At 56.1% G+C, this 18,225-nt stretch overlaps 3 protein-coding genes across 3 annotated transcripts; all 3 read right to left on the reverse strand.

Moving 5' to 3' along the window:
• Window positions 1–83: 83 nt before the first annotated feature.
• Window positions 84–2,061, reverse strand: Apoc4 (apolipoprotein C4). The gene is made up of 3 exons (XM_027945964.2): window positions 1,897–2,061; window positions 533–665; window positions 84–295 (listed from the first exon to the last, which is right to left on the reverse strand). Exons 1-3 carry the CDS (start codon window positions 1,970–1,972, stop codon window positions 130–132), a joined length of 375 nt encoding a protein of 124 aa, XP_027801765.1. The 5' UTR covers window positions 1,973–2,061; the 3' UTR covers window positions 84–129.
• Window positions 2,062–9,479: 7,418 nt separating this feature from the next.
• On the reverse strand, window positions 9,480–11,474 carry Apoc1 (apolipoprotein C1). Its single transcript, XM_027945730.2, has 4 exons — window positions 11,462–11,474; window positions 11,289–11,361; window positions 10,703–10,850; window positions 9,480–9,594 (listed from the first exon to the last, which is right to left on the reverse strand). Exons 2-4 carry the CDS (start codon window positions 11,344–11,346, stop codon window positions 9,534–9,536), a joined length of 267 nt encoding a protein of 88 aa, XP_027801531.1. The 5' UTR covers window positions 11,347–11,361; window positions 11,462–11,474; the 3' UTR covers window positions 9,480–9,533.
• A 3,681-nt stretch (window positions 11,475–15,155) lies between these two features.
• On the reverse strand, window positions 15,156–18,210 carry Apoe (apolipoprotein E). Its single transcript, XM_027945925.2, has 4 exons — window positions 18,126–18,210; window positions 17,297–17,359; window positions 16,656–16,839; window positions 15,156–16,005 (listed from the first exon to the last, which is right to left on the reverse strand). The coding sequence occupies exons 2-4, from the start codon at window positions 17,337–17,339 to the stop codon at window positions 15,288–15,290; spliced, it is 945 nt and encodes a 314-aa protein (XP_027801726.2). The 5' UTR covers window positions 17,340–17,359; window positions 18,126–18,210; the 3' UTR covers window positions 15,156–15,287.
• Between the last annotated feature and the right edge of the window lie 15 nt (window positions 18,211–18,225).

Below are 18,225 nucleotides of genomic sequence, written 5' to 3' on the forward strand. Positions count from 1 at the left end.
ATGTGGCCTCTTCCACTCATAATTCCTGGGCACGGGTGGGGAGGGTTATCTCCAGCTTCACAAAGGAGGGGACTGGACAGGGACACAGATAAGGAGGTCTTTATTGGGGCTGGGGGAGGTGTGGGCAGGCTAATCCTGGGTCTGTTCCCTGCAGAGCAGCTGGGGACACAGGCTCTGGGCTTTGTTCAGGAGGCTGTCCTTGGAGCTGAGGAGCCAGGCCTGGGTGCGGGGACCCAGGTCTTTCAGGTGGTCATCATAGTAGGTCTGCATGAAACCCTGGAGGGCCCCAGGGCGCCTGCAGGAAGGGGACACCACAGTTGAGACCCCAAGCCCCTCCGAAGGCCCTGCCCTTGCCTCCCCTCCCTCTGACCCAGGGTCCCCGCTCTGCCCTCTCACCTTCCACTGCCCTCAGCCCCCATGGTAGCCCCTCTGCTCCCCGTAGACCGAGAGTCCAGGGTTAGGCCCCAGCCTCCTCCCTCAGCCCCGGGGCCCAGCCTGCTCTCCCCCCAGCCTGATGCCGGCGCAGGCTCACCAGAACCACTGCCACCTCTCTCTGGTCCTGGTCACCAGCGGCTCCACCAGCTCCTTCAGCCTGCCCGGCACCAGGCTCCAGCGGCTCTTCTCGGGGCCTGGCTCAAGGCTCGGGGTCCCCGTGGGCACACATGCTGGGGGGGACCAGAGAGCAGCTGGAGTTGCTGGGACCCCAGAACCCCACTCCTCCGTCTCTCCCCGAGCTCACCCCCTGCCACTCCGGGGGCCTGGGCTGCCTCCTGCTCCCTCCTAGGCCCTCTGACCTCTTGTCCCCTTCCACCGTTGGTCCTCCCCTCTCCCTGTACCCCAGAGCTGTCCCTCGCCCCATGTGGTCTTCCCCCTCTGTCTGTCTCCACCTCGCCAGGCCTCCTCTAGCCACCTGATCTGCTGTCTGGGACAGCCCCAGCCCCCGCGTTCCCCTCGGCCCCTGCACAGGGTCCGAGCCACCACCACAGCACACAGCGGGGGGAGAACACGCACAGGATGGCTGTTGGCATGGCCATGCTGTCAGCCCCTCCTCATGGCCAGATGTCCCACCATGGGTCACAGTTTGCTTCTTTGCACACACCTGTGGGTGCAGCACCCACACACATGTGCACACCCCACCCACAAGCCCACCTGTGACACAGGCCCACCACACACACTTGTCCAGAGGCACCACGTGACCTGCATGGCTTCTGCCCACGACATAACTGCTCTAAGACTCAGTTTTCCCTTCTGTAGAATGGGGGACTCATACACCTGCCTCTGGAGGCAACCGGAGCTAACACAGTGCACAAAGGACAGTGCCTTGGACACACAGAGGCACTGTATCCATGTGAAAGAAATCCATGTGCAAAACACGCCCAACACCCGCACGCTCACAGAAACCCTCACACATGGCCTCGCACTCCAATTTCCTGTTTCTTTTTCTTTTTTTTTTTGATCCTGGGGAGTGAACCAAGAGGCACTTAACCACTGAGCCACATCCCCAGCCCTTTTTATTTTTAATTTTGAGACACAGTCTCATTGAGTTGCTTAGGGCTTCACTGAGTTGCTGAGGATGGCTTCAAACTTTAATCCTCCTGCCTCAGCCTCCCTGGCTACTGAGATTCCAGACATACACCATCGTGCCCAGCTTAATCTTTCACACACATATACCCAATACACACAAGCACATTCTCTGGCATGCACATTTGCCACAACTGCACACACATCTGCTTGTCACACGCAAATGACCACTGTGATTTGTACCAACCCCACGTTTACACTTCACACCAGCCCCTGACACGTATAACCCCAGTCACACACGTGCACTGACACACAGCATCAGGCACCAAGGGCCGCACCCATGTCTACTAGCCCACATGAGACCCTGCTCCTCACCCGCAACCCAGGCCAGGACCAGCAGGCAGAAGCAGAGGGAGGGCAGGGCCCGGGCCCTGTCTCCCAGGAGCGGCATTTCTGGGGGTTCCGTCTCTCAGCCCCTCTGTGCTCAGCTCTCCAGATCTGGGGAGGGGCTGGCTGCATCAGCAGAGCCCTCCCACAGCCACCTCCCCACAGGCCGTGGCAGGGACTTCAGAGAGAACGGCCCAGGTGACAGTGACAATCAGAGGCCATGCCCGCCCACGCTGGCCTCTCTCCTCCCACCCCCCTTAAGGGAGAGACCAGCAGTGTGGGTGCTCATGGACGGTGGCTGTGATTATTTACTTTGTCTCTGAGAGCTACAGGGCCTCACCAGGGCCAGAGCTGGATGGCTGGACAGTGGTACAGTCCCAGGTCCCCAACCTGTGTTTCTTCCCCATTCACCTCCTACCATCCCTTGAATCCTGAACATTCTAGCTCTTTCTTCTTGGCTGGCTCTGCTGACAGCCCTGGGCCTCCAAGCCTGTCTCCCTCACTGCACAACCAGGCAGAGATGTTCCCTTCTCTGGGTCTCAGTGTTTCCTTGTGTAAAATGGGAGGGTGATGAGCACCTGCCCCCCAGGTCCCTGCAAAGGCTGAGCAGGGCCCATGCAGGAAGGTCCAGCTGCTGACCAGCAGGCCTGGAGGGCCGCAGCAGGCACAGACCTGCCGTGAGGTGGGGAGAGAGCACCCAGCCACACCCCAGGGCTCATGGTTTGGCCAGGGATCATGGGATGCCTTGGTCTAGGGTTGCAGATCAAGTACCAGACACCCAGTTGCATGTGAATTTCAGTTCAACAATGATTTCTTTTATTTTTTTTAAGACGGATTTTTTTTTTTTTTAAAGATGGGGTCTCACTATGTTGCTCAGGTTGACCTTAAACTCCTGGACTTGAGTGACCCTTGTGCCTCAGCCTCCTGAGTAGCTGGGACTACAGGCCTGTGCCACTCTGCCCAGCATAATGAATAAGTAAAAAAAAAAAAAAAAAAAAATTCATTCTGGGGATTGAACTCAGGCCACCTTACGATGGAACTCCATCCCCAGCCCTTTTTATTTTCAACCAGGCTCAGTATTACTAAGTTGCCCAGGCTGGCCTTGAACTTGGGATCTGCCCACCTCAGTCTCACAGGTTGCTGGGATGACAGGCATGCTCTGTTTGTAAGTGGCAATTCTGAGAAGCTAACCTTGGTTGTAACCTGAACAACTGTACAGGATGGTCCTGACCTGGAGCCTCCGGGAGAATTTGGACCTCCCCGTGGTAGGTGCTGAACCCACAGTCCCTGGAGGTTATTGCTAACAATAACCAACAAGAGAAGACTACCAAGGGCCTGGGGCTGGGGCTCAGTGGTAGAGCACTTGCCTGGCACGTGTGAGGCACTGGGTTCGATCCTCAGCACCATATAAAAATAAATAAAATAAAGGTATAAAAAAGTCTGATTTTTTTAAAATACATTTTACCCATTTTTATACATTTAAAAATACATTAAAAAAAAAAAAAAAAGATAAGACTACCCAGAGTTGCTGTTTGGGATGATGAGGAAGTTCTGGAAATAGTACGGATGGTTGTGCAACCACCTGAATGTACTCGGTACACTATATACACCGAAAAATGGCTAAAGTAGGAAAATGTGTGTCATGTGGATTGTGACCCAACAGAGAAACAAAAACCCAAATAAAAATAAACCCACTGTGCCTTTTTGGGTGTTCAGAGCTAACTCCCATTTCTTCCCAGCAGTGTGACCTGATACAGGTCACCTGACCTCTCTGGGCCTGTTCTCCTGTCCCCACCGTCCTTGCCTGGGAGTCAAAGGCTGTGACCTCACAGGCTCACCCGGGAGCAGGAGCATAAAAGAAATCAGGAGATCGAGCACATGGAGTGCCCAGGGGAGGTGCTTGGTCATCATCTGCTGCTCTCTATTTAGAATATGTGTCCTTAGCACTTGCTGTGCAACAGGCAGAGCGTGGTCACAGGGGCAGAGGTCACCAGGGCCCTAGGAGGTGGCATTCTTTTTTTTTTTTTTTAAGAGAGAGATTTTAATATTTATTTCTTTTTTAGTTCTCGGCGGACACAACATCTTTGTATGTGGTGCTGAGGATCGAACCCGGGCCGCACGCATGCCAGGCGAGCGCGCTACCGCTTGAGCCACATCTCCAGCCAGGAGGTGGCATTCTTGATATCCCCCCCTTTTTGAGGGCTAGTACTGGGGATTGAGCCCAGGGGTGCTTCCAGGCTGAGCCACATCAAGCCCCTTTTAGTTTTTATTTTGAGACAGCATCTTGCTAAGTGGCTGAGGCTGGCCTGGAAATCAAGATCCTCCTCCTCAACCTCCTGAGCCACTGAGATCACAGGCCCGGAATCCCCTTTTTACAGATGAGGAAACCGAGGCTGCGGGTGTGGGTGTCCATCTGCACGGGGCCTGGCTCTCCATCATCCGGCTAAGCAGGGACTTCCTCCGCCCCTGCCACCTGGAGACAGAGAGTGTGGGGGAGTCTCTGTCCCCTGCCCCAGCTCCAAGGCTGGTGTGCAGGGAGGGCTGTGGGCTGTTTGTTGTTTGCTGCCTGCAATGTTTGCTCATCTTAGTGACGGGGTCAGGCCGAAGGTCATTCACTGTGGACTTCAGAGGCAACTGAAAAACACCTGTGGGGGCTGGGGAGGGGGAGGCGAGCAGAGCCCTCAGCACAGCACGGGGGACTAGGATGGGTGGCCAGGGACCCTGAGGCCTGGGACACGGGACACGTCTGGGGGCAGACAGCATCTCTGGACCTGCGACTGTGCTCTCCACGACACCAGGCCTGGCCACGTCGCCCCCAGTCACTCTTCTCTCCCCTTGACCACAAGGTCCTCGCCCCAGTCAAGACCCCTCCCCTCCCCCAATCCCTAGGCACCCTCTGGCTCATCTTCGGGCCTCTCAGACCCTTCACCCTGCTGCCTGCGCTGTCTGGGGAGGGAATCTGGGTAGAAAGGGGTATGAGATGTCCCATCTCTGCCTTCTCTCTGGGAAGTCGCCATCCACTCATCCACTCGTTCCTGATGGAAACTGAGACGTCATTCCCACTCCATCAACTTCACCCTTTAAGGGGCTGGGCTGAGGCTCAGCGGGGAGGGGAGGCCGAGCAGGCAGAGGGTCCGTGCAAAGCCAGCCTGGGGACCCAGGGAGGCCCGTCTCTAAAGGAAACCTGAAGGGTCAAAGATGTGAAGCCGGGCTGGAGATGTGGCTCAAGCGGTAGCGCGCTCGCCTGGCATGCGTGCAGCCCGGGTTCGATCCTCAGCACCACATACAAACAAAGATGTTGTGTCCTCCGAAAACTAAAAAAATAAATATTAAAAAAAAAAAAAGACAAAAAAAAAAAAAAAAAAAAAAAAAAAAAGATGTGAAGCCAGATTTGAAGACAGGTAGTTAGTGTAGTTAGGGAAATCGGGTCTAAGGTGAGTGAGATGAAGAAATTGGAGGCCATTAGGAGAATAGAGTCCAGGCAACCAGAACCACACCTGGGGAAATTGAAATGCTAATGTCCCCAAGGCCCCAGCCTGACCTAAGGAACTGTTAATGAAGCAGCTCCCAGCAAATAGTGAGGTGCTAATCAGAACCCCCAGGCCCTTCCTGCCTGATCACTCCTCCCTGCCCCTCAGTCCCCCTTCTCCCACCTTCTGGCCTTCCCGCCTGCGTTCTATGACAGCAGGACAGAGGGAGACCAAGGACAGGAGTGTGGGACACTAAGAGACGACCTCAGCCATAAAAAGGGCAGACCTTGCCCGCCCTTCCACGGATTCCACCTTTCGGGTCCCCTTCTTCCTGGGGAGAAGCCTTTTCCGCTGTCCTTTAATGAAGCCTCCACGGTCCACTCTCCTCTCGCCTCGGCCTGCTTCTCTGGTGTTATCCTTCAGCATTGGGGAAGCAAGGACCCCTCACCGGTAAACAGCAGTCACAGATGGAGCCCAGGGCACCGCGGTTGCCCAGCAGGCCTGTGCCCTGGGTCCCTCCCCAGCACTGCCCAGGCAGACCAATGAATAAATAAGGTTTTAGTACAATTTGCACAACCATTACCACCAATTCCAGAACATTCTTTCATCATCCCAAAAGGAGACTTGTAAGCCTCGCGGTGGTCCCCCATACTTTCTCCCCGACCCGGCTCTACCTACCTTCCGCCCCAGCCATTCACCTGTCCAGATGTTTCACAGGAATGGAGAGGAATGATGGCTTCTGTGTCTGGCTTCTTTGTCTAACTACCGTTCTCTCTCTTTCTCTCTCTCTCTCTGTCTCTGTATTAGGGATTGAACCAGGGGCGCTGGGTGACATCCCCTGGTCCACTGAGCTACATCCCAAGCACATTTACTTTAAAAACAAACAACAACAACAACAACAAAAACATCTATTTTTAGTTGCAGTTGGACACAATGTCTTCATTTTATTAGTTTATTTTTATGGGTGCTGAGGATCGAACCCAGGGCCCCCTGTGCTAGGTGAGCGTTCTACCACTCAGTCCCAGCCCCAGCCCCAGTCCCCTGCCCCCCATTTACTTTCTGCTTTGTGACAGGGCCTGGCTGAGTTGCCCAGGCTGGCTTTGAAGTTGGTGATCCTCCAGCCTCAGCCCCCCAAGCTGCTGTGACAGCAGGTATGTGCCACCAGGCCGCCCGGTCTGTCCTTTAGCTTTTTAAGGAACTGCTGAACAGTCTCACCGGGAGCCTCATTCAGGGCCTCTACTCGTTTTTGTTTTGTTTTCCTTCTGGTGCTGAGGATTGGACTCAGGGGCATTTCAGCATGGAGCCATGTCCCCCATCCTTTTAATTGTTTTTATTTATTTTTACCTTATTTTGATACAGGGTGATCCTCCCACCTGAGCCCTGGCCCAAGTGCTGGGGTTACAGGGGTGCACCCCTGCGCCTGGCCCTGATTCTCTTGGGCTAATTCTGAATCAGCAGGGTTTCACATCCCCTCCCCCAGGAATCCCTGTCGGCTCCAGGGGCTGGGCCAGGTGCCCAGCATGGAACCCTTTCCCTGCCCTGGCTGCCCTGCAAGTGTGGACTCCACATATGGGCCTGGGACTCTGGGTGTCTCCTTGGTGTGACCAGGGCTCTATGCTGTCAAGATCCTGAAGAACACGTGCACTGCCTCTGATGTAAGAAACAGAGAAGGGAAATCGCAAACTCGGAATTCAGGAGTGGATGATGCCTGTACCTGAGCGTCTGCCCGTCTGCCTGTCTGCCCGTCTGCCCTCAGTGGAAAGCCGGTGATCTCCGTGGCTTTGGAGAGTTGTCATTTGGTTTTGTTGGAGGTGCCGGGGCTGGAACCCAGGACCTCACACATCCTGGGCAAGAGCTGTACCACTGAGTGACGATTCCACCTGGCCACAGTGTTTATTGAGCACCTACTGTGTGTCAGGCACTGTTCTAGGAACTGAGGCACCGCAGGAGCAGGACAGTTTCCATGAGCCAGGGGTGGTGGCACTCGTCTGGAATCCTAGAGACTCAAAAGGCTGAGGCAGGAAGATGACAAGATGGTGGTCAACCTCAGCAACTCAGTGAGACCCAAAGCAATTTAGCAAAACTCTGTCTCAAAATGAAAAGTAAAAAGGGCTGGGGATGCCAGGTGCGGTGGCACATGCCCATAGTCCCAGAGGCTTGAGAGGCTGAGACAGGAGGATCGTGAGTTCAAAGCCAGTGTCAGCAACTTTGAGTTGCTAAGCAACTCAGCGAGATCCTGTCTCTAAATTAAACACAAAATAGGGCTGAGGGTGTGGCTCAGTGGTCGAGTGCCCCTGAGTTCAATCTCAAGTACCAAAAAAAAAAAAAAAGGGGGGGTGCTGTAGCCTGGCACTAGAGCACTGGCCTGGCATGTACAAGGCCCTGGGACCTCAAAAAGAAGAAAAGACAGGTGGCATGGGTTTGGCATCCTATTAACTGGAGCCAGCGAGTAACCAGGCAAATGATGAAGTAGACATCACACATTAGAGATCAGTAAGCGGGAAGCGGAGGCAGAGGAGCGGAGGGAAGGGCTGGGGCTGGGGCTCAGTGACAGAGGCCTGCCTAGCAGGCACGGGCTCTGGGTTCCATCCTGGGTTCCATCCCCAGCACCATAAGATGAATGAAAGTAAGTGGAGCCGTGGCAGCCTCTATGTGACAGGGGTTTGTAGGAATTCAACGTGTTAGGGCTGGGGCTCAGGGGTAGATTTCTGGCCTGGCATGTGTGAGGCACTGGGTTCGATTCTCAGCACCACATAAAATGAATGAATAAAATAAAAGTCCATCGATAACTAATAAAAATTAAAAAAAAAAAAAAAAGATGGACTTTTAGCCTGGTGTGGTGCAATCCCAGCAACTCAGGAAGCTGGTGCAGGAGGATCAAGTTCAAGGCCAGCCTGGGTAACTTAGAGAGACCCTGTGTCAAGAGGAAAAATGAAAGAAAAGGCTCTGGGGTGTAGCTCAGTGCTAGAGTGCCCCTGGGTTCAACCCCGGTAAAAGAAAACAACAGGAAATCTCACCGTTATGTATAACGCTGATACGCCGATAAAAAACACGGGGAAAAGACAGACTTCTATCCAAGTTCAGCTTCATTATTTTACCTAATATTCTGAGCCCCCATGAGCCCCCATACCGGGACTGGCTCCATGCTGGGCAATGCCTGGAGACACTGTGGGGACAACAGTCCTGCCTCTGCCCTCTGGGGCTCACAGTCTGGTCCCCAGGCAGTGATGACCCAGAGTGGGCAGGGCTGGGAGCAAGGCGCTGATCCAGCCTAGGGTCAGGCAGGGCTTCCTGGAGGAGGGGACATGGAGACCTGCAGGCTGAATAATGGAGCCAGCACGAGGCACTTGTAGGTTCAAAACAGGAACTCCTTTATTGCCCGAACTCCCCCCCACAACATCACCCACACCCATGAGGCCCTTCCAGCAAACACCACTAACTGGAAATCCCCCCTCTGGCACTTCCCCAACCAACGGGAACTCTCCAGGAATCCCCGGGAGAACTCCAAAGTAGGGCTCGGCTTGAGGCAGACCGCAGGGGTCTAATATACAATTGAATACACAGCTTAACATAACCATCATCATCTCAATGGCTCGCTGGCAGTCACCTCTCAACCACTCCATTCTGGCAAAAATGCCATGCGTCATTCCGACTGGCTGTGGCTCTCAGCACGTCCCACCCCTGCCTTCCTCTGCGTCTCCCTTTTCTCTGCATTTGAAGTTTAATGAGCAGCTACTATGCCCCGTGATAAATCAAACCCAGCCTCTTGTCCTGAGCAGCCCAAACCAGGAAAGGAGCCCAGGGAAAGTGGAGGGTGAGGCTCCACTCCGCCTTCTGCTGCCCGCCTATGTGATCTTTGACCAAGGACTTCACATCTCTGGGCCTCAGTGTCCTTTTTGGGAGCAACAGTTCATAAATCTAATTTATGGGGATCATAAAGCTAAAACCTCCTGAGCACAGGCCAAGTCGAGGCACCTCCATACTTTGGAGTCCCCTCCAGCAGTCCTTAGGGCGCCACCTGACCCTGTCCTGCAGCCCCTCAGGACCCACAGTGAAGACGCACTCAGGGAGAATTCTTGTAGGATTTTTATTAGGTGGGATGATGGCCTGGGGCTTCATGGACGCCCTCTTGGCCTAGGCTCCATCCTGAGGAGTTCAGGAGAAGGTGTCTTTGAGCTTCTCCTTCACTTTGGTGAATGTCTCAGAAAACCAGGTCCTGAGGGGGAAATGGGGGAAGGAGTCACTGCGGGAGTCCCCCCAGGAGGTCCCAGTTCCACTCTATCCATGACTCCCTGATCTTCCCCTTCCTGAGTCCCCATCTCCATTGTCTGAGGCATTAGGAAGACACCTGGGCTGGGGGAGTCAACTTGTTTGTGCCTCGGTTTCCCCAGGTAGACCAGAGCCCTTGGAAGTCACAGCACTTTACCTGGCCTGGCTCCAGGCCTGCCGTCTCTTGCTCCCAACACTGTCACCAAGTCTGCTCCTGCCCTAGCTGTCCCTCCATCCAGCCTCTGGCCTTTCCTGAACTGTCCCCCTTGCTTGGAAGTCCTCTCCTTATTTATTGACAGGTCTTCCTGCCCCAGGGCCTTTGTACTTTCCCTTCACAGAGAACATCCTTCCTAAATTTTGGTTCAGCTGAGTTTTCCTCATCATTCAGATCTCAATTGAATATGTCACCTCCTCGGAGAAGACCTAGCCACCAATTTCAAAGAGCTGCTCTCCCTTCCTTGGTTGTCACCCTGTCCTCTTTAGGGTCTTCACAGTGCTTAACCTCATGCAGACTAGTTGGGATTCACCAGTTTATCATCTGTCTCCCCCACTTGTCACCTCTGTGTACTTCCCCACGTTGATGGCTTCCTTACATTTAGCAGATGCTCAATAAACACCTCTTAACAAATGGAGGATTCTCTACTTGCCCAAGGGCACAAAAGTTGGTTAATTAGTGCATCAGCCTTGATCACGTGCCAGGTGCCACTCAGGGCCCTCTCTTTTACTCCCTCAGAACTACCCCTTTTAGAGATGAGGGGTCTCAGGCAGCTGTCACGCCCCTCTCCTGGGATCCCTCAGGAAGAAGGGTGTCTACACCAGCCTGTGGACTGTCCTGCTTGGGGTCCTTTGTGACCCCCCAGGCCCATCTCTAAAATGTGTCCAGGATGGGAGGCAGGACACCTTCCCGTGAATCTTAGCACCTGAGATCTAGCTGGGTGACCACAGGGATATGGTAAGCCTCTTAGGGCCTCAGTGTCCCCAATCTGCTACTCTTGGACTGCCCTTCAGGGCTTCTCCCACAGGTCCCTTTACGGCCCCCTGGGAAGGGCCCTAACCGCGTCTTGGTAGCAAAGTCACTGTTTTTGATGTGGTTGATGGCTTCTCGGGTCTTGTCCTCCAGGGTGTTTCCAAACTCCTTCAGCTTGCCCGGGATTTGCTCAAAGGTGCTGGAGACGTCTGGGGCGGCCTGGGCTGGGGCTGGGCCTGCTCCCCCAAGCGAGGGAGAGGTGAAAACATGTCAGTGATTAGGCAGAATCCCTAGGATGGGGTTCCAGGGATGGATATGGAGGTCCCTGAAAGTCATCCTTGGGGATCCTGGAGTTAGAATGGGGGCGGGCACTGGAGTGGCCCTTACCTTCCTGTCCCTTGCAAGGGGGAAGATGCCGGATAGCCAGTCCCAGAGGGGCCCATAAGTCACCCGTCGCTGAGGCTCCCTGGGCAGCCTTGCCACACTGGACAGACCTTTAGAGAACCTTGAGACCCTCCTAGCGTGCTAGGGGTGGGTGACCAGAGGACTGCAGGGGAACCAGGGCACAGAAGGGTCCCAGAGCTTTCAAGGACTCCCTATGCTGGACCCCGAGGCTGTGGCCAGCATCCTAGTCCCAAACCTCCAATCCCCCAATTCCCCTAGCCCACTTTTACCTTCCAGAACCACGGACAGGACCACCACCAGAACCGACAGCGCCAGGAAGGGCCTCATGGCAGCGAGGGGCACCTGGAGGCGGAGGCGGGTGGCGACATTAGTGGCCTCACTTCCCTCCCCACCGTGGTTCTCCACCCCTACCCAGCTCTTGTGTCTCCCTCCTGGGACCAACCTGGGCTAGGACAGTCCCAGACCAGCTAGGGTAGGAGGTCCCCAACCCGCGGGCTTTTATCAGGCTGGGGCGGGGCGGGGCACGTTAAGCCCCGCCCTCCTGGCCCCGCCCCACCGCTGTGCCCACCCACTTTTCTCCCTTTTGTGCTTAGCTGGCTGGTGGGAGTCGGAGGGCTATTAGTTTGGCCGGGACTTGTCCCTTAGGGCCAAGGCCCATCACTTTTAAGCACCCTCCCTCCAAACCTCCTGACCTAGGAGTGGGGCGCACCCTCAGCCCGCGGTGGCCCCCCTCCTGCCCTCGGGGCACAGCTTCACCCCCTCCCTGCTGCCCTCTCCCCTCAGGAGTCTCAGGAAAAATTCTGTGCGGTTCAGGTTCATCCCAGGTGCCTGCTGTGTCCCCAGCCCACCTCCTCCACCTGCCCTGCCCCCTCTGCAAACTTCTCCAGCTCAGACACTCCCTCTGTGCCTGGCTCCTACCCCGCTGCCACCCCCAGCCCTCTTCTGACATTGGCCCCGCAGCTGCCCGCCCCGTGCACCTGGGAGTGTCCTCTGTGTCCCTGGGTGATTGATCTCTGGGGTCCAAACTTCAGTTCCTAATCTCTTTCCTCTTAGGGGTACATGACTCTTCTGCCTATTTATTTAGGTATTGGCACTGGGGATTAAACCCAGAGGTGCTTAACTGCTGAGCGGCATCCCCAGTCTTTTTTAAATTTTGAGATAGGGTCTTGCTAAATAGCCGGGGGCTGGCCTTGAACTTGTGATCCTCTTGCTCCAGTCTCTGGAGTCTGTAAGATCTCGGGTGTGCACCTCCACATCTGCCTCCTCGGCCTCTCTAAACTGCAAAACCGAAGCTGTGGAGCCCCCACTGTGCGACCCCATCACTTGTCCCCCAGTCCCTCCTGGCTTTGCATCCCCAAGCCCCTCCTGGCTCCAAGCCTGCCCCTCCACTCCCTCCCCTGTTTCACATCCTTTCTCCAGGGCTGCGTTCCAAGGCCTCCCCCCCTTCCCCATGGGCTGCCTTTGACCGCCAGTGATCCCTGGCAGCTGGTGGGGAGGGTGGCCGTCCCCAGACGCTAGGTTGGCTGGCCCTGTGCCCCCACAACCACGTGTCTGCTCTGGGGGTGGGGGGCTGGTTGTGAAAGGCATGGCACCAATGCGACCCTGGCAGGATTGCAACACCCCCGGGCGACTCAGCTTCCCGTCCCTGTGTGCTGGCCTCTGGCCGGACCCTCCTGCTGCTCCACAGACAGCCACCCGGATGTCTGCATCTCTCTGGGAATGGAGCAGCAGCGCCTTTGCTATTTCCTCCTCGTCTCCTCCTCCGCTGCTGCAGGGGTTTCTGGTTTTGACAGGTGGGGAAACTGAGGGAGGGGCAAGCACTCAATTCAATACCTTAGTGAGGAATGAGAGGGCTTTGTCCCCCACTCCATTCTTGGACTCTGGGAGGGCTCTCTAGATCCCTGCTGGGGTCAGCCACTGGCCACAGCACCCTCTTAGTCTCTGATCCCCACTCCTCAGTTCCTGTTCCTCCTGGGTCTGGCCACGGCTGTGGTGAAGTCGGGTACCCTCTGTTTAGATGTCTCCACTGGTGAGAATTCAATAGTAAGGATTTTTTTTCTTTTCTTTTTTTTTGGTACTAGAGATTGAATCCAGGGGTGCTTTACCACTGAGCCACATTCCCAGACCTTATTGTTTTTTATTTTGAGACAGGGTCTCACTATGTTGCTGAGAGCCTCGCTAATTTGTTGAGGCTGGTCTCGAACTCGAAATGCCCCTGCCTCAGCTTCTCAAGTTGTTGAGATTCAGGCATAGAATTCAGAATTCAGTTTTTGTTTTTTTTTTGGTGGGGAGGGGGTACCAGGGATTGAACTCAGAGGCACTGTGCCACTGAGCCACATTCCCAGCCCTATTTTATATTTTATTTAGAGACAGGGTCTTACTGAGTTGCTTAGCACCTCGCTTGGTTGAGGCTGGCTTTGAACTCGCGATCCTCCTACCTCAGCCTCCTGAGCTGCTGGGATTGCAGGTGTATGACACTGCGCCCGGCTCAGGATTCAGTTCTTAAGTGGAGGTGGCATCTGTCACTTCACCAGGGAAACTGAGGCTCCGAACAGGCATGCCCCCAGCCAACTAGGCCCTGGTCTCTGAGCCCAGTGACCCTTCCCCTCCTCACTGGCTGGGTGAGTCACCTCCAGGAGGGGGAGCCTGCCTGCACATGGGTGCTCAAAGCTGTGCCAGGGAAAGCTGAGCTCAGGGTGTGCCAAGGCCAGCAGGGGACTGGGGAGGCACAGGCCAAACCCTGGAGACACAGCTCAAGCCCTGGCCTGCCCCAGTTGGTGGGAACCCTGCTCTTTCTCTGAGAACTGAGGGGGTGGGAGGGGAAGGCAGCCAGCCCCTCCAGAATCCTTCCACCCTCGCCTCTGCGGGCCTGCTCCCAGCTCTGCTCAGGGCCTGTGCAGACTCCTACAGGGTGCCTGGTAGGTGCCTCTCATCTCCCCAGCCTGAACCCTGCACCCCATAGGCTTTCTGGGAAAAACAAAAGCTGGGCAGCACAGCTGGGGAGAGGAGAATGGAGAGCCGCACAGAGCAGGGACGCTCAGGCCAGAGAGGGCAAAGGCCAGGCAGCAGGCTAACTGGGGCTGGGAGGGAGGCTGCGGCTCAGAGGAAACATGATGGAGGGGAAGGTGGGAGGGGGGAAAAGCAATAATAAGGCCCCGGGAAAGAGCAAGAGCAACCCACTGTAGGAGGGAGAGATAACAGAGGTCCAGGGAAACAGAAAACCAGAAGATGGGCCTTGAAGGAAGAGCAGGTCAGAGACCAAGGAGGGAAGGAGCAGAGAAAGGCGAAGCAGCACAGCCAACCAAGTCCACAGGCCCCTCGGGCTCTGGTGGCAGCCTCTCTGAAACAGGTGTTATGAACATGAGGAGCTGAGCCCAGCCGGGCAGCACGCCTGGTATCCCAGTGACTCAGGAGGCTGAGGCAGGAGCATTGCAAATTTGGGCCAGCCTCTGCAACTTAGCCAGACACTGTCTCAAAATGTAAAGGGCTGGGGAGGAGTGGGCTGGGGGTGTGGCTCAGCAGTGGGGCGCTGGCCTAGCACTTAGGAGGCGCTGGGTTCCATCTTCAGCACCACATAAAATACATTGTATCCACCTAAAAATTAAAAAAAAAAAAAAAAGGTATTGTGCCCAACCACAACCACAACTTTAAAAATATTAAAAAAAAAAAAAAAAGAAAGAAAGAAAGAAAAAAAGGCCAGGAATGTGGCTCAGTAGTAAGTGTCCCTGGGTCCATTCCAGTGCTGTCAACAAAAGGCAGGCCTGGCAGCAAACGCCTGTAATCCCAGCAGCTCAGGAGGCTGAGGCAGGAGGATCCTGAGTGCAAAGCCATCCTCAGCAGTTTAGTGAGTCCCCAAGCAACTCAGGGAGTTTATATATATATAAAGTTGCTTATATATTTATATAAAATATAAAATATAAATAATAAAAATTTATTTAAAAAGGGCTGGGACGTAGTTCAGTGGTTCCGTGCGGCTGGGTTCAATCCACAGTACCAAGACCAACAAAGGAAAGACACCGATACACACACGCCCACCACAGGCAGAAAAGGTGACAGTACTGGGAACAGTGTGGCCGGGTGCGGAAGGAAGGGCAGACTGAGGCTGGAGCGGTTAGGAATCACACAGGGAGGCCGGGTTGGTGCTGAGAAGCTCGGGTACATCTTTATTAAGCAGAGGCCGCGGGGAGGCCAGCTGTGGTGGGGACAGGGTCCTGCTGCCGAAGGGAGGCAGAGCAGGGTGGAGTGGGGCCGGGCAGTGGGGCCGGCGCTCAGTGGTTGTCGCTGGGCGCGGGGGCCGTGCTGGCGCCCATGGCCTTCTGCATCTTCTCCACCAGGCCGGCCCACTGGCGCTGCATGTCTTCCACCAGGGGTTCGAACCAGCTCTTGAGGCGGGCCTGGAAGGCCTCGGCCTGCAGGCGCATCTGCGCCGTCTGCTCCTCCACCTTGGCGCGCACCTCCTCCACCTGCTCGCGCACCTCGTCCAGGCGGTCGCGCGCGCGGCTGCCCACCTCCTCCAGCCGCCCGCGCAGCCGCTCGCCCCAGGCCTGGGCGCGCTCCCGCAGCGGCTGGCTGGCCAGGCTGCTCACGGTGGCTGCCCGCAGGCGGCCCTGCTCCACCAGCGGCCCCAGGCGCTCTCGGATGGCGCTCACGCCGCGCTCGGCGCCCTCGCGGGCCCCGGCCTGGTACACGGCCAGGCGCTTCTGCAGGTCCTCGGCGTCGCGCTGCAGCCGCTTGCGCAGCTTGCGCAGGTGCGAGGCCAGGCGCGCCCGCAGCTCCTCGGTGCTCTGGCCCACCATGGCCCGCACCTCGCTGCGGTACTGCTCCAGGCGGTTGCGCACGTCCTGCATGTCCGCCCCGAGCCGCGCCTGCGCCGCCTGCAGCTCCTTGGAGAGCCGGGCCTGCGTCTCCTCGGCCATCGGGCGCAGCTGCTCCTCCAGCTCCGACTTGTAGGCCTTCACCTCCTTCATCGTGTCCTCTATTAGCACCCTGCGGGCCAAGAGGGCGGACGCTGGCAAGACGAGGACTGAGACAGATGGGGGACCCAAAGGGGAAGAGGAGGAAGGGGAAGAGGCCCAGAGGAGACTGAGACAGATGCAGAGAGATCGAGACGACAGAAGGACCAGGGGCCAGGCGTGGAGGCACATGCCTGTAACACCAGCAACTTGGGAGGCAGAGGCAGGAGGATCCCAAGTGGGAGGCCAGCCTCAGCAATTGAGCAAGGTCCTAAACAACTTAGTGCGATAGTGTCTCAAAATAAAAAGTAAAAAGGGAGGAGCGGGGACTGGGGTCGTGGCTCAGTGGTAGAGCGCTTGCCTGGCATGTGTGAGGCACTGGGTTTGATCCTCAGCACCACATAAAAATAAATGAATAAAATAAAGGTATTCTGTCCATATACAACTAAAAAATATAAATAAATAAGGGGATGGGGATGTGGGACAGAGGCAGAGAGCACCAGCCTGTGAGCCTGGAGGATGGGCAGGGACAGAGAGCTGGGGAAGCAGAGAGGAAAGCCAGGAGTTTAAAGGAGAGCAAGCAAGAGGCAGAGACCCAGGGACAGAAAAGAACCCAAGTCCTTGGAGGTTCAGAGGATCCAGAGGCAGCAACAGGGTCAAAGGCCGGGGGGTGGGGGCACTCACGCCAGTTCTTGGGTGACCTGGGAGCTGAGCAGCTCCTCCTGCACCTGGTCAGAGAGCGTCTGCACCCAGTGCAGGTAATCCCAGAAGCGGCCCAGTGCCAGCTCCCAGGGCTGGCGGGTCTGGCCAATCTGCCAATTGGTCTGCTCCTGTACCTCTGGCTCCATTTCCAGCTCCGCCCGGCATCCTGTGTAGGGCAAGTTCGGGGCCATCAGGGTCAGGCACGCTCCCTCACACAGAGCAGGCGCTACACAGTGCTCAGGGCCTCCTTCGAGCCCAGGCGGGCAGGGAGGGGGTGGTCTGATTAATCACTGTCCACGTCCTTCGTGCCTTTGTGGGCCCTATGTCGGGCTGCACAGGGGCGAGGGAGAATGAGGAGGGTCACAGCCGACTCTTGGCCAGTACTCACTACCTACCTGAGAGCACGGCAGCACGACATTGCTTGTGCCCATTTTATAGATGGGAAAACAGGCCAGAGAGCGGACAGCAGCTGCTCAGGGCGAGTGAAGGTCAGGGAGGCCTCAGACCTGGGCCTCACTCTCAAGGAGGATGGGTCACAGAAGAGGGGGTTGAGGACTTGAATGAGGCCAAGGGGTAGAAGAGGGACATGCAGGTCACCAGGCAGGCAGGCCCTGCTTCCATACCTGCCAGGAGCGTGGTCACCAACACGGCCCACAGAACCTTCATCTTTCTGCCTGATGGTCAGTCTGGGGAGGGGAGAGACTGAATCAACAGCCCTGTGGGGACTCCTCCCCCCAGCCTGGCCCCACCTTCAAAGCCTCCCCACCCCAAGATCTGAGATAACCTAATCCAATCATAAACATTCACCAGGCTGCTCCCCCCAACTCAGCTATTTAACTCCCTCTTTGTCTTCTCCTATCTCTCCATTCACTGCCAAAATTCCATCTCCCTCTCCAGGGTTCAGATTCCACTGAGCCCCCACCCAGCCGGGCTCTCTAAGGTCCAGCTCTGCGTTCCTCCGTCCACCTTCACATTCTATGCTCCAAAGTCGGGTCTAAGCGCTGATTTCAATCTACATGCTAATTTAACCCTCATAGAAAAGTCCTTCTTTCAATCTGGTCTAGCCACCCCTGCATCCTGGATTATGGAGACCTGAAGACAAATGGGGGCATCCAGTAGGTGCTCAATAAATGACAGTGGGATTTGGCTAGGATTCATCTCTGGGTTTTTCCAGCTGCCCCAAATGCTGCCCCCCACCCTCCACCTTCTAGATAGGGTGGGAGGCCCTACCGCTGGCTTTTCAAGGTCCACTCCCCTGGTCCTGTGTCTGGACTGATCCAGGCAGAGGCCGGTCACTGCTTCTCCCCCATCTTGTCTCCCAAATGGCTCTCTGAGCTTCCTGCCCTTTCCTCCTAGCCCCTGACTTTCCCTAGAGGTCAGGGGGTTTTGAGGTGTCCACATCATCCCAAGACCCCTCTGCTGGTCCCTGCACCCTCTGGCTGCACATCTCACCGGTTCCTGGGGTACCGGGTCCTTTGAGTCCGCAGGAGCTGAGCAGGGCTCTGGGAGCCCAGACTCCTCCAATTATAGGGCTCCCCTGCCCCGCCCCCTA

This window comes from Marmota flaviventris, chromosome 18 (assembly GCF_047511675.1).
Source record: "Marmota flaviventris isolate mMarFla1 chromosome 18, mMarFla1.hap1, whole genome shotgun sequence".
Taxonomy (NCBI): Eukaryota; Metazoa; Chordata; class Mammalia; order Rodentia; family Sciuridae; genus Marmota; species Marmota flaviventris.

Excerpts from the sequence above, each read along its gene's own strand:
- Apoc4 (XM_027945964.2), bottom strand. The coding sequence starts at position 1,972 with ATGCCGCTCCTGGGAGACAGGGCCCGGGCCCTGCCCTCCCTCTGCTTC. Across the intron at positions 666-1,896 it reads GGTCCTGGCCTGGGTTGCGG|CATGTGTGCCCACGGGGACC; the intron begins GTGAGGAGCAGG and ends GGTCCCCCCCAG. Across the intron at positions 296-532 it reads GAGAGGTGGCAGTGGTTCTG|GCGCCCTGGGGCCCTCCAGG; the intron begins GTGAGCCTGCGC and ends CCCTTCCTGCAG.
- Apoc1 (XM_027945730.2), bottom strand. The coding sequence starts at position 11,346 with ATGAGGCCCTTCCTGGCGCTGTCGGTTCTGGTGGTGGTCCTGTCCGTG. Across the intron at positions 10,851-11,288 it reads CCTGTCCGTGGTTCTGGAAG|GCCCAGCCCCAGCCCAGGCC; the intron begins GTAAAAGTGGGC and ends TTGGGGGAGCAG. Across the intron at positions 9,595-10,702 it reads GACTTTGCTACCAAGACGCG|GACCTGGTTTTCTGAGACAT; the intron begins GTTAGGGCCCTT and ends TTTCCCCCTCAG.
- Apoe (XM_027945925.2), bottom strand. The coding sequence starts at position 17,339 with ATGAAGGTTCTGTGGGCCGTGTTGGTGACCACGCTCCTGGCAG. Across the intron at positions 16,840-17,296 it reads GGTGACCACGCTCCTGGCAG|GATGCCGGGCGGAGCTGGAA; the intron begins GTATGGAAGCAG and ends TGCCCTACACAG. Across the intron at positions 16,006-16,655 it reads CAGGTCACCCAAGAACTGGC|GGTGCTAATAGAGGACACGA; the intron begins GTGAGTGCCCCC and ends CTTGGCCCGCAG.